We start from the raw sequence: 11207 nt of genomic DNA on the forward strand, positions 1-11207 counted from the left end.
TGCGTGCCAAGAAAGAATTTTTACAGGGGAGAGTTGGGGGCCATTGAGGTGTCCCCAACAGGCGACGGGATCCAGGGTAGTTATCCACTGGATGTACTGAACGCACAAGCTTTTTGGCGGCGCAGTGGCCCGTAGCGTGACGTTAGGATGCCCTTCCGCGGTGATAGGTCAGCAACATGACGCGACGCAACCTATCTGACGCTCCTCCCCTCCAACACCTCTTCACCCTTTGCAATTGAGCTTCGTCATCAGCGACACCACCAACCATGACATCGTTAACCTTAGCAATAAGACACCACGCGATGGAATTCCATCAGCAGGTCACTCGATCTACGCCTGACTTGCCAATGCCGCACTTGCTGACACCATACCATATCTAGCTTATTTCGAATCACCGGGTCACACTCGATGCAGCCTGACCCATATACGCGCGATTCACTCCGCATCCTGCGAGACTACCGTGTCAGCTGCCGATGCCTTTACAATGCCATCGCGGACGAGAACGAGATGATATCGTGACGACGAGCGAGCATAAGATTACAGACAAAAAGGTTCCGACGCATCTTTATGACGGACGAACAAGAGTGAATAAAGCGGCGAGCATGCTTTGACCCGGCGACATCCTTTTCAGCGACAAGAGATCAACAATCTTGGCCTTCACAAGGTTAACGACTACACAATCAGCAGTCTTCGTCCACAACCAAGACGCTCCGAATGTTTCAGAAAATGTGACAACCTCCCTCACTCGCAGAGACCAAACGAGCCAATACCGCCTCCCGTTTCGATCGACAGTCCGTCAATCTTCGAGCCGAGCATACAGTCGATAACGACCTGTTCCGCAAGCAATCGACTTCCTGGGAACAGAGACACAAAGCCCGAACGAAGCTCTTTACCAAGTTGTTCCTCGACTGTCAGGCAACAAGCTTGTTAAAGCCAACATGAAGCAACATGCCTACTTTCTGAGTTGCGCATAACTAGGTGGACTGTGTAAGATGGGGTGCAAGATGCTATGAATAGGTGTAGGTTTAATAGAACCGCAGTCTAGTCACTCCAGTCAAGTTTTCAAACCCTAGAAAGGGGAAATGTGTCAAGGCGAAGATACGGAGCATATAGGCAGCTGCAAATGGAACCTCAAACGATCGATATGATCCTCCACGCCTTCCGTACTTGGGACAAAACGAAAGCTTTTCTCTCGGTCTCTTCGCGAACTGCTCCGCTGGCCACCTTGTATCACCAAACAAGAAGGCTGCATTCCTTGGTATGATTTATAGGATTTGTAGTCCTTCTGAGCTCTGGGGCGATGAGGTCGGCCTAATGCTTGGGTACAGCGGCGCCATCGAGGTGTTTCCAGCGCGCTTTCCTAGCCGTAAATAGTCTCGGTCAAAGTGGAATGGCACATTTGCTAGTTCCACTACTCTCGTACCGTTCGTGTCTATCAGATATGTGACACCACAGAACTAGAACTGATGGCTTTCGCGACAGGCGTGAGGAACGGGTGTAACTACATCGCGCACGACTAAGCAAACAACATGGATAGTAAATTCACGAACCAAATAGATCCTGAACAAAAGAACAAAAGAACAAAACAAAAAGCTGCGTAACCGCCGCTATGAACTCAATCATATTCCCCACCTTCAGCAGCCTCATCATCATCCTCAATATCATCAATGACATGAAGGTTCTTCGAGGTGTGTGGGCCTGGAAGCAGTCCGCTGGTTCCTTCGGGACCTGGGCTGTGAGAATGACCTCTTCCTTTGAGACATGAATATCTGAACTGAATCCCACTGCCCCCCTACTAACTGCTTCCCAATAACCCTAGTCTCTATTCCTTTCAACTGTTTTGAATCGTCTCCGAGAGACAAAGTTGCGATCCGCATCAAGAGATGATAACTCTCCGAGACCCTGTATCCATGGATATTGTCGCTCCTAGATGACCTCCGAATTCTCCCATGATTTCCTATCTGGTCAGATACTTTCATCTGTCAAAGTGGCTAAGGTGCTTACTGAAACCTCGGTTCGAGTCATAAGATGCGTTGCGCGAAAAGAGAGTCCCTCTGTTACTCCTTCGGATGCAAGAGGCATACTTGGTTCTCCTTTTAGGGTGAAGCCATTTGGATGGCAAAGTAGCCCGTCTAATGTCACTTTTGAGACATGGTGGAAGTCGTGGCTCTTGAGGTGGATCGATCTGGGAAAGTGGAGCTGGTGAAGTCCCCTCGGAAGATGAAGCATTTGATCTCCCAGGCAGGGGGACTCCAAGCTGCAGAAGCTTTCATTTATATCGAAGCCTTTACTGACCAAGTTCGCCCCCAGAGAGTAAGGGAACGTCCCCACGTTTGTGTATCTGCATGGTTGTCTGAGTCACTGAGTTGATGAAGACGTAAGGAGAAAGTCGCAGTTAGGGCCAGAATAGGGGTTATTGTGACTTTTAAAGGTTTGCACGCCTTGGTTTCAGCCCCTACTTACCTAATACTCGGAAGTCCGGGAAATCAGGAGGCAGTATTCGGAGATAGCCGTTATCAACTCACGATTGGCTTTTGCCGAAATCATACACTTGTGCAGTCCTGTTACACAATCACTTGTATAAACAGCTGAAAAGAACAAGTCAAGTTCTTTAGTTGAATCAGGGGCACTCAATTCGTCTCTCAAGGTTCTGATGTTTTGCGATGTGTAAAGGCTGCTTGCAAAGATCTGACTTTCTATAATCACGTAACGTTTCCCTTGTTTCGTGAATGGCTGTTCCCATCGGCGTTAGCCCTGAAAACCTATCGTAAGGCCTAACCGTTGACGCTTTTATTAAATAAGAGATAAGAGGGATGGGGTGTTACTCATTTGCTCTTAAAGTAGCTGTAGGGCTGGGGTCAGCTTTTTATCTACACTTTCTGGGCCTAAAACGCACTCGTGGTCGAAAGATCTATAACCAAGATATAATCGAGAGACTTATCATCCAAGCTCGTTCTGCTCTTGCTTCCCAATCTCTAGGGCGCTCAGGTCGCAGTTGTTCCACGCCAGGGCCACTAAAAAAGGCCTCTTTTAAGCTGTTCCAACGGCACACAAGGGCATCTTGCCCTTCTCGAAGCTGAGGGCCTTTATTCCGGTTCCTCACGTACATCCATCGGTCGCAGCCTGAAGAAGATCGAAGTTACAGATATGATCCATCATGAGGATATCCGTCATTATCATAGACAGTGTTCAAGTATGCTAACAGACAAAGAAAATGAGACTATTGCTGCACATATCATCTGAATGTAAGGCTCCATCTACCCGCCACCAACTTCGACATCGAAGATGCAGAAAAGACCTTCCCCTACCGCCAAGATCCTGATTCGAAGAGCGTCAGCAAGATGTGACGGCCATCCTGAGATCGATACATCGGTACTGGAGGTAAAGAACAAGGTCCATTATGGACTATCATGAAGCCGGAGTTCCGCACAGGAACACGTCTTTGATATATGACGCCAGAAGGATAGCCCGGCTATATGTGAGGGCCACCTTTGTCTGCGATCATGCACCAGACTTTCGAGAGCGGCCACTACTCGATTGACCTGTCTGGTCTAAGTGCATCACGATAAACCAGGCCTCACGGGTGGCGCCAGTAGCGATCAGGAATGTGCGACCGCTCATATCGAAATGAATTCCTTGCACATGTTTCGCGCTGTAAGGAGCACAGCAGTCACGCAACGAGATCGTGATGTTGTCGAAGAAATGACTGGGCGACATATCGCTCGACGTGGGCGACCAACGATGCTGACAAAGCCCGATCAAAAGACAAGATAGTATGTGCCGTTCTCGCTCGTCGCTCTCGACCCGGTTTCCTTGCTCCCATAATCGATAATAAGTCGGCGTTGGAGGAGATCGAGGGCGTTGACGGAGCTAGTATCCTGCGCTCCATTTGGCTTTCTTGAGACAGGGCTCTCACTGGGCTAAGTACCCCTATTCTTCCTATTTCTGCCTATTCATGATCATTACTATTTTCAATCGTCTGACCAATTACTGGAGAAATCAAAATCTGATCAATCTTGCGGCTTTTAATCCAATGGGTACTGGCAATTTCTGAGAGCCCTTCTGCAGACCACATAGAATCAAAGCTTGTTATACCATTGGTTAAAGCCTTCAGTAGCTGTACTTTAGCAATGCCAATTGGGGCATCACCGGAAGGATTCTCCTTCACACTATCATTATGCCCAGGGGGCATGGCGGCTGTTTGTCTATAACTGACTCTCCACCGCCAGAGCATGCTCTACCTGCACTCGGACCTGTCACAAATCAGGTTCAGGAGATCCTTGAAAGTGATCCTTGACATCACCGGCCATCCCCTTTATAATCGCCGTCACCCTCAATTTCATTCTTCTCCTCTCCCTGGCCTTCCTCAGCTTCTCTATTGCTCTTATCATACACTTTTATTTCGGTCAAGCCTGCCGATACTTCCGCTCGGGAGCGCCCCAAACGTGCTTGAGATTTTCTGGGTTTGAAATTGTATGACCTCCGCTCCATAAGAGTTGGAGCCTTACTATTCTTATTCAACCAGCGAATACAGCTGCACTACTGGCAATAACAGTTGTCATTGACCCTTCGATGACGACACGGTTGTTTCAATTGAAGAAGTAAGGCCTACAGCGTTGGACGACTGAACGAATCTACGGCTATCTACCGAGACTTCACGCGTATGCTCGTATCATTCAAGCATGGCTAAGAATGAATCTGAATCATCTAAAGGCACCAATGACAAGAATCGTAAACTGCCCGACAAACGCAGGCAGCTTAAATTCTGTTTGAGACCGAAGCATATTAGGGGGTCTCCGACTCTTACGAAGCCCAGATTGCCTAAGGAAGCCAAATCACCGAGTAATCACGCTTGAACCCAAGGCACCACTGAGGTTACTATGTGTATTTCCCCTTGGGACTTGAGTGCTATGCCGAAGGCGTTGCCTAAGAAAACAAGAGCTTATAAAATTTCGAAAAACCAAACCTTTACGGTGCCGAAAGGGCCAATACGTAAAGAATACAGAGCGCTGAAATTCTTTAGGTAGCAAATAGCAAATATAATAAGCAAAACCAACAAAACCCCCAACATGCTAGATAGAAACAGAAAAGGAAACAATAAACAATTTTATTAGCCGAGAGTAGTTACTGTGACTATCTCTAATTACTTGAAATTTCTTCCTGATGGATAAGTCGCCCACCCTAGTTATGGCCCACCCCTAAAAGCGTAGCCAAACCTCTAAATTCTCGATGGGTCGTGGTAGCTAAACGGCCAGCTATACCACTACGTGTCACCTCGGATATTTCAACACCAAAACGCGGCGGCGACGTCGTAAAGCTATTTGCCGAGAAGAGCGGCTCTCCTACTTCACGACTGTCTATTCGAAAAGCCGCTGCGGCGTTGGATAAGGTTGCGATGGAGGTTATACTAAGGGACCGTGAGATCGAACGCTTGCGGGTGCAACTCGCCCAGGCAAAACCGGCTAAACGTCGTAAGATCGTCCAAGATCCGAACGAACGCTTTGCAAGCCTTGCGCAGATACTTGCGCAAGCTAATCGAGAGCCTCAACAACGTGCTCGGAAGGCAAGAAACGCGGTACAAGAAGTCATTATCGTGGAGGGGGAGAGTAGCTCTGAGTCGGAAGAGGAACCGGCACAGGCTCGACGGTCGGCACGCAACCGGCGACCAACAAAATGCTATATGGAGCGAGATTCAAGTGCAGACGAAGAAAGCGACTAAAGAGCGCCAAATGCGATTTTCCTTGTATTTTTACCATTTAATTTGACTTTGTTGCAACCTAGTTACGTCGATATACCAGTTATGCGATGTAGGCTAAATAGAGCGGGCCAAAGCCAGGGGTGGGCCAAAACTAGGGTGGGCGACTTACTTGCGTTATGTCTCGGTTCTCATCTGTCAGCAACACAGTCTTATATATGAATTTTTGATATTCTGTAGACCTCTAGAGAGTAAGTTTCTATACCGAGACTAGAATCGCGTACAGTTAACTCTGGGTTTATCGGAGGCTGTCTCTCATAAGGGGTGGTCTGTCTTTCTCTGAGATTTGGATTTAAGAGAGGCGACCAATGCGGAAGAAGAAGAATCTGGAGCGTGTCGGGCGAGAGTTCACAACCACTTCACAGTGACTGATGCCAACCTCAGCCTCGGCCTCAGAAAGGAAAGGGTGGAAGGATGCTTCGATGTCTTGTCCTCGCCGTACGATTGCCATGCACATCTCCTTCTCCCCTCGGTTTTGCACTATTCGTACAGCCCGTGTGGGACAACCAATGATGCATCGAGAATAATTCTTCAATGATGACGAGTGGACTACTCAAGCCCACTCAAAGTACGGTATTTGGTATCTTTAGATAAGCAAGACGGCGGTTTGGGTACAGACGGGAGGAAGGAACCATCCCTGAACAGGTGTACATGTATTTGTGCGAGAAGCGGTGAACACCCGCTTCATGAGGCTAAGAAAGCACACTGAGGCACTTTCCTGGGATCAGGGACTAATAAACGGCTTAGCGGTAGCTATAGCACATGAATATACAACCCCAAGTCTCATCATCGCTTGTACGCCACAAACACTAAGATAAAGGACGAAAACTCCTTGTAGATACATTCTTTCCTACTCTTATACCGGCTAACTGAATCATATGCCGCCATGCTTCCGTGTGTAGCTACGCCGAAATACAAAAGCCGGGATTCCAATCTGTATCGGCGTTATTTCCTAGCCCTCTTCTCCGCCTACTATAAGCCGAGTCAACTTGGATATCAGTGCAAAATGGCTCACATGGTGCTCCTCTGGCTGTCTTCTTGACCTATCCGTGGGAGTGTCAACTTATGCTACTGAATTTGACTTCAGTACCTATATACCATATACAACCCCCCTTTCGACAGCCCCACCCTTTCGTCAAGCAAAAAAAAAATAGCACCACCAAAATTCGTCAACTTCACTTATACGAAATTTGGCCAGAATAAATAGCTACCTAAAAGAAGCTTCTTTTATTGATTATATAAATGAGTGGAGATAATTATTTTGACCTGTTGAGCATGTGCTGGGCACGCGATATATGCAAGTCATGCTATTGAAATATTTTCAATATGGTCACTAACCTCCTCACCGCTCTTTCTCGTGATTTTTGATCTTTACCTTCGACAACAGCAGAAAAATGCCTAAATCACGACTTAAATGGGAATATACAGAGGACGATATGGCTGACGCCATATTGGACATTACCGATCATGGTTTTTCACCCCCTCAAGCGGCCCAGAGAAGAGGAGTGCCCCGAACGACCCTCATCGATAGACTTAACGGCCGTGGGGCCGCTGAAGACCAGATCCAGCCTCGCCGACGTTTGTCCAAGAGCCAAGAAGATAGGCTCGCTTTCTGGATACTCCGTCAGGAGTCCTTGGGCTATGCTCCGTCCCAAAGTCAGATCCGCGCTTGCGTCATGGGCCTGCTGAGACAGCAGGGCGAACATCCCGACTTAGGACGTATCTGGGTGATCAAGTTTATCAATCGCCGCACAGACTTAAAGACCAAGATGGGTAGACGTCAAGAAGCTAAAAGGTTCGACTCTTTCACACCTAGAGCGGTTCATTGGTACTTTGATATCCGGGATGGCCAGTATGGCTGGATCAAGCCTGAAAACACCGTCAACGTTGATGAAGGCGGTATTATGACTGGTTTCGGCAAGTATTCACCTCTATTACTTGTCGGTGCTTGCATTTTGACCGACTAATTCTCTTCATTCAGGTCTAGATAGCCTGGTTGTTGGAAGCGCAGACCCGAAGCGCAAGGCCTTCCTCAAGGGACCACAGACTCGGAATTGGACTTCATTCATCGAAGCTATCACTGCTGACGGCCGCGCTTTAGTTCCTGGCATAATCTTCAAGGGGAAGGAACTGCAGAAACAATGGTTTCTTGATGAGTTCAAGCAGATAGCAGACTGGTATTACATAACTTCGCCCAACGGGTGGACTGATGACCACATAGGCATTGAATGGCTTGAAAGAGTTTATCTGCCCCAGACTACACCTGCCGACGAGTCAGACGCGAGATTGATCATCTTAGATGGTCACGGAAGCCATGCAACAGTATGTCCTCCATTTCCCCCATCTCACGATCAGTGCTGAGTGATGGAAGGATGAATGGATGGCCACGTGCTTTTTGAACAACGTTTATTGCTGCTATCTACCAGCACACTGCTCTCATGGACTCCAGCCACTAGACAATGGAGTCTTCAACGCGTTAAAGGCTGCATATCGACGAGAGCTGGAAAAGTTCGCTTCGTTGACTGATTCCGCTCCGATGGACAAGGTCAATTTTATTAGGGCCTACGCCAAGGCTCGCCGAGTTGGAATGACCAAGAAGAACATACTGTCAGGCTGGAGGGTCACTGGCAACTGGCCGATTTCGCGTTCTAAAGCGCTGCGACACCCTGAAATCCAACAAGACAGGCCAAACAGCGGCCCAAGAGTGACTCCTGAACCTAGGCCGTATCTTGGTTCGGACGATACTCCACAGACGAGCCGTCAAATTCGAGATCTTGGGCTGAACAAAACACCAAAAACGCGGAGACGGTACAACGTGATAGCCAAGGGCTTTGAGGCTCAACAACAGACAGTAGCGGCGCATACGCAGAGGATTGCCAGCCTAGAGGAAGAATTGGCTCGGCTGAAGAGAGGGAAGAAGAGGAAGGCGGTACCGAATCCTAACAGGCGTTTTATGACTCTCGGGGAGACTTTAGCTGTTGGAGAAGCCATAACTGAAGGGGAGACTCAAAATGAGTCTGTCGTGGTGGAATCTGTCTGTTCAGACGAGCGAGAGTCAGAATCAGAGGCTAGCTCGGTCATTGAAGTGAGAGAGGAAGCCGTACCCCAGCAACGGACCACGCGGTCAGGACGGCTTATCAAAAGACCTAAATTCCAATAGAGATAGTTGTTCGCTATTGTGAGATGAGATATTTTGCACATGTCCCTCATTTTGGCCGAGTTGTTTACAAGTGAAGTTGTCCATTTTTGGTGGTCCTCTTTTTTTTTTGCTTGACGAAAGGGTGGGGCTGTCGAAAGGGGGGTTGTGTATGGTAATGCTTAATAGTAATGTGCACGATAAGCGAATGCAACAGCCCCCCTTTCAGCTTAAAAGCAGTTTTTGAGATAATGCCTAATAATCAATTCGCATTAACACTAGCTAAGAGTAATAACGTTATATATTAGCCCGAACTGTCTTAATAATGAAAGTTGATCTCCTTATCCCTTTGCCATGATATCGTTGGAGTCATCTCACGTTGCCTTGACTTTTTTCCGTAGGAAGCTCAAATACTTATCTTGGCAATTGTGGAGGCATATGTAACGGTTACACCCAACCTGTACGCCACGATGCAAAAGATTGGTTAAGAACTGCTATTGTAGCAATTACGGTGGTGCATACAGCTGCGTATAGGAGCTTACTGTGAGCCAGTTTCAAACCTGTTCAGAACTGGAGCTTGGAAGAATTCCTACAAATAGGAGCTTGCCTCAGAGTATCAAGACACCGAGTGATGACGGTCTATTCCAGAGCTTCGCCAGGTTTCGTACTACTCAGGAGCTGCAAACTACCAGTGAGTCGTTTTCAAGGTGAGGAGATGTGTTATCTATCACTCTCCAGGGTTGGAAGTCTTCTTTGTTCACCAAGGGTCAATTGTCAACTTAGCCCCCTGCTTTATGGCTTTTTCTTGGAAGTTGGGTGTTCATTGGTGTTTATGACGTCCTTGACCGGGATTTTCATATCGTTTGCTGAATTCCGCAACGCACTTAGATTGCTAAATGGTAGGCTCTATCTTATACTCTTTTCTGTAATGTATCGATTCCCTCACAGGTCTCTATTTTCGAGGTGTTGCCCAAAGGGCTGGGTTGCGGCCCATACACATGGGCTGGCGCATCAAGAGCGCACGGCATCCCTTCTGGTCAAGAGTCAAGGAATTCGTCTTGACTCTTCACCAGTGATAGCATTTCATCTGGAAACTTGTCCCCAGTGAAGTAGCCGGGGAATCTTTCGGCCAATACGTCGATTGTAAGCAAGAAGAAGGGGTATTCATCCAGAATTTGCGAAAGCATTGAATGCGGCCAGTAACTCTCATGTATCCGTATGGCCAGCATTTGGACCTTTCCGACATACACTCTACAGGTTACTTCTGGGAGGCCAACTAGAGTATCGCGCCAAAAGCTAGCGACAGTTTCTACTTTCAGCGGCGTTGATGCAGCTCTAAGTTGAGTTGTTCTGTCCGTGCCGGGATTGATATAGCTGATACGGGTGTAATCTGAGGTGCGAAGTTCGGGTTGATGTAAGTTTTGTAGATTCTCAACTGACGCAATGAGCTTCTGGTACTTCGCTGCTTCACGTGTGAACTCCAGCCTCCACGACGAGAAATTCACTCCCTTTTGCAGTGCCTTTTCCTCGAGGTGCTTTGCGAGTGCTCGATGATCGGCTTCAATAGCAGTGACCACATTCCTTTCCGAAACACCATAGAAGCCTATAAAATAGTCCGTCAGACTATGACTTCCTCGGATGATTGAAACATCCAGGGCGTTCAGTTGCCGGTCGTAAAACCCAAGCTCCCAGCACCAAGCTACACGTTTCCAAGATGAGTAAAGGACCGTGCGGTAGCGACGGTGTCCCTCCTCGTGGTCCAGGTCCTCCAAGACATCGATAATCTCACAGTCCTTTAAACCAAGGGCGAGAAGGGTACCGAATTTGGGTTTAGGATAGCAGTGGGTCCGTTGAGATGGAAAAAGACGTTTAATTGTGGATTGAATTCCACATCGTAAGGTTGTATTAACTCTGCCCAGAGGAACCAGGCTGGACAAGTCAAGGAGCAACACTTCCTTAAAGATCATATCTTGGACCTCTTTTGGCAAATGTAAAAGTGGGCTTGTATGATGTCTGGCCATTTTCGTGAGGTCGCAGTATTAAGAACACCCTTCAAAGGCAGAAAATTCAAAAGGAGGGAAGACAGGAAAGAAATGACCGAAATTCTTTGAAATATTCAGGTTATTATTCTTTATATTCACATGAAAACCTTCCGGTATTTCCCAATCCGTAACCAGTGCCCGTGTCTTTTTACACTTCTAGGGTGGAAAAAGCACAAGATGCATTGGCATTCAGTAGCTCAAGCCGAGCTATCCGTACCAAGGCAAACTGCCTGGTCAGCTGAAGGCAGCAGGTTTGAATCCCACGGCCCTGGAA

The 11207-nt window shown here is 47.7% G+C and overlaps 4 protein-coding genes across 4 annotated transcripts; 1 reads left to right on the forward strand and 3 right to left on the reverse strand.

Moving 5' to 3' along the window:
- Positions 1-108: 108 nt before the first annotated feature.
- On the forward strand, positions 109-1765 carry FOXG_21478 (uncharacterized protein; the record flags this gene model as incomplete). The annotated part of the gene is made up of 2 exons (XM_018401818.1): positions 109-320; positions 381-1765. The coding sequence occupies exon 2, from the start codon at positions 1610-1612 to the stop codon at positions 1763-1765; it is 156 nt and encodes a 51-aa protein (XP_018253825.1). The 5' UTR covers positions 109-320; positions 381-1609.
- Positions 1766-3501: 1736 nt separating this feature from the next.
- Positions 3502-3717, reverse strand: FOXG_21479 (uncharacterized protein; the record flags this gene model as incomplete). Its single annotated transcript, XM_018401819.1, has 1 exon — positions 3502-3717. The coding sequence occupies one exon, from the start codon at positions 3715-3717 to the stop codon at positions 3502-3504; it is 216 nt and encodes a 71-aa protein (XP_018253826.1).
- A 2330-nt stretch (positions 3718-6047) lies between these two features.
- On the reverse strand, positions 6048-6206 carry FOXG_21480 (uncharacterized protein; the record flags this gene model as incomplete). The annotated part of the gene is made up of 1 exon (XM_018401820.1): positions 6048-6206. The coding sequence occupies one exon, from the start codon at positions 6204-6206 to the stop codon at positions 6048-6050; it is 159 nt and encodes a 52-aa protein (XP_018253827.1).
- Positions 6207-9928: 3722 nt separating this feature from the next.
- Positions 9929-10912, reverse strand: FOXG_14174 (uncharacterized protein; the record flags this gene model as incomplete). The annotated part of the gene is made up of 1 exon (XM_018394241.1): positions 9929-10912. One exon carries the CDS (start codon positions 10910-10912, stop codon positions 9929-9931), a length of 984 nt encoding a protein of 327 aa, XP_018253828.1.
- Positions 10913-11207: the final 295 nt, after the last annotated feature.

This window comes from Fusarium oxysporum, chromosome 14 (genome assembly GCF_000149955.1).
Source record: "Fusarium oxysporum f. sp. lycopersici 4287 chromosome 14, whole genome shotgun sequence".
NCBI classification, from domain to species: Eukaryota; Fungi; Ascomycota; class Sordariomycetes; order Hypocreales; family Nectriaceae; genus Fusarium; species Fusarium oxysporum.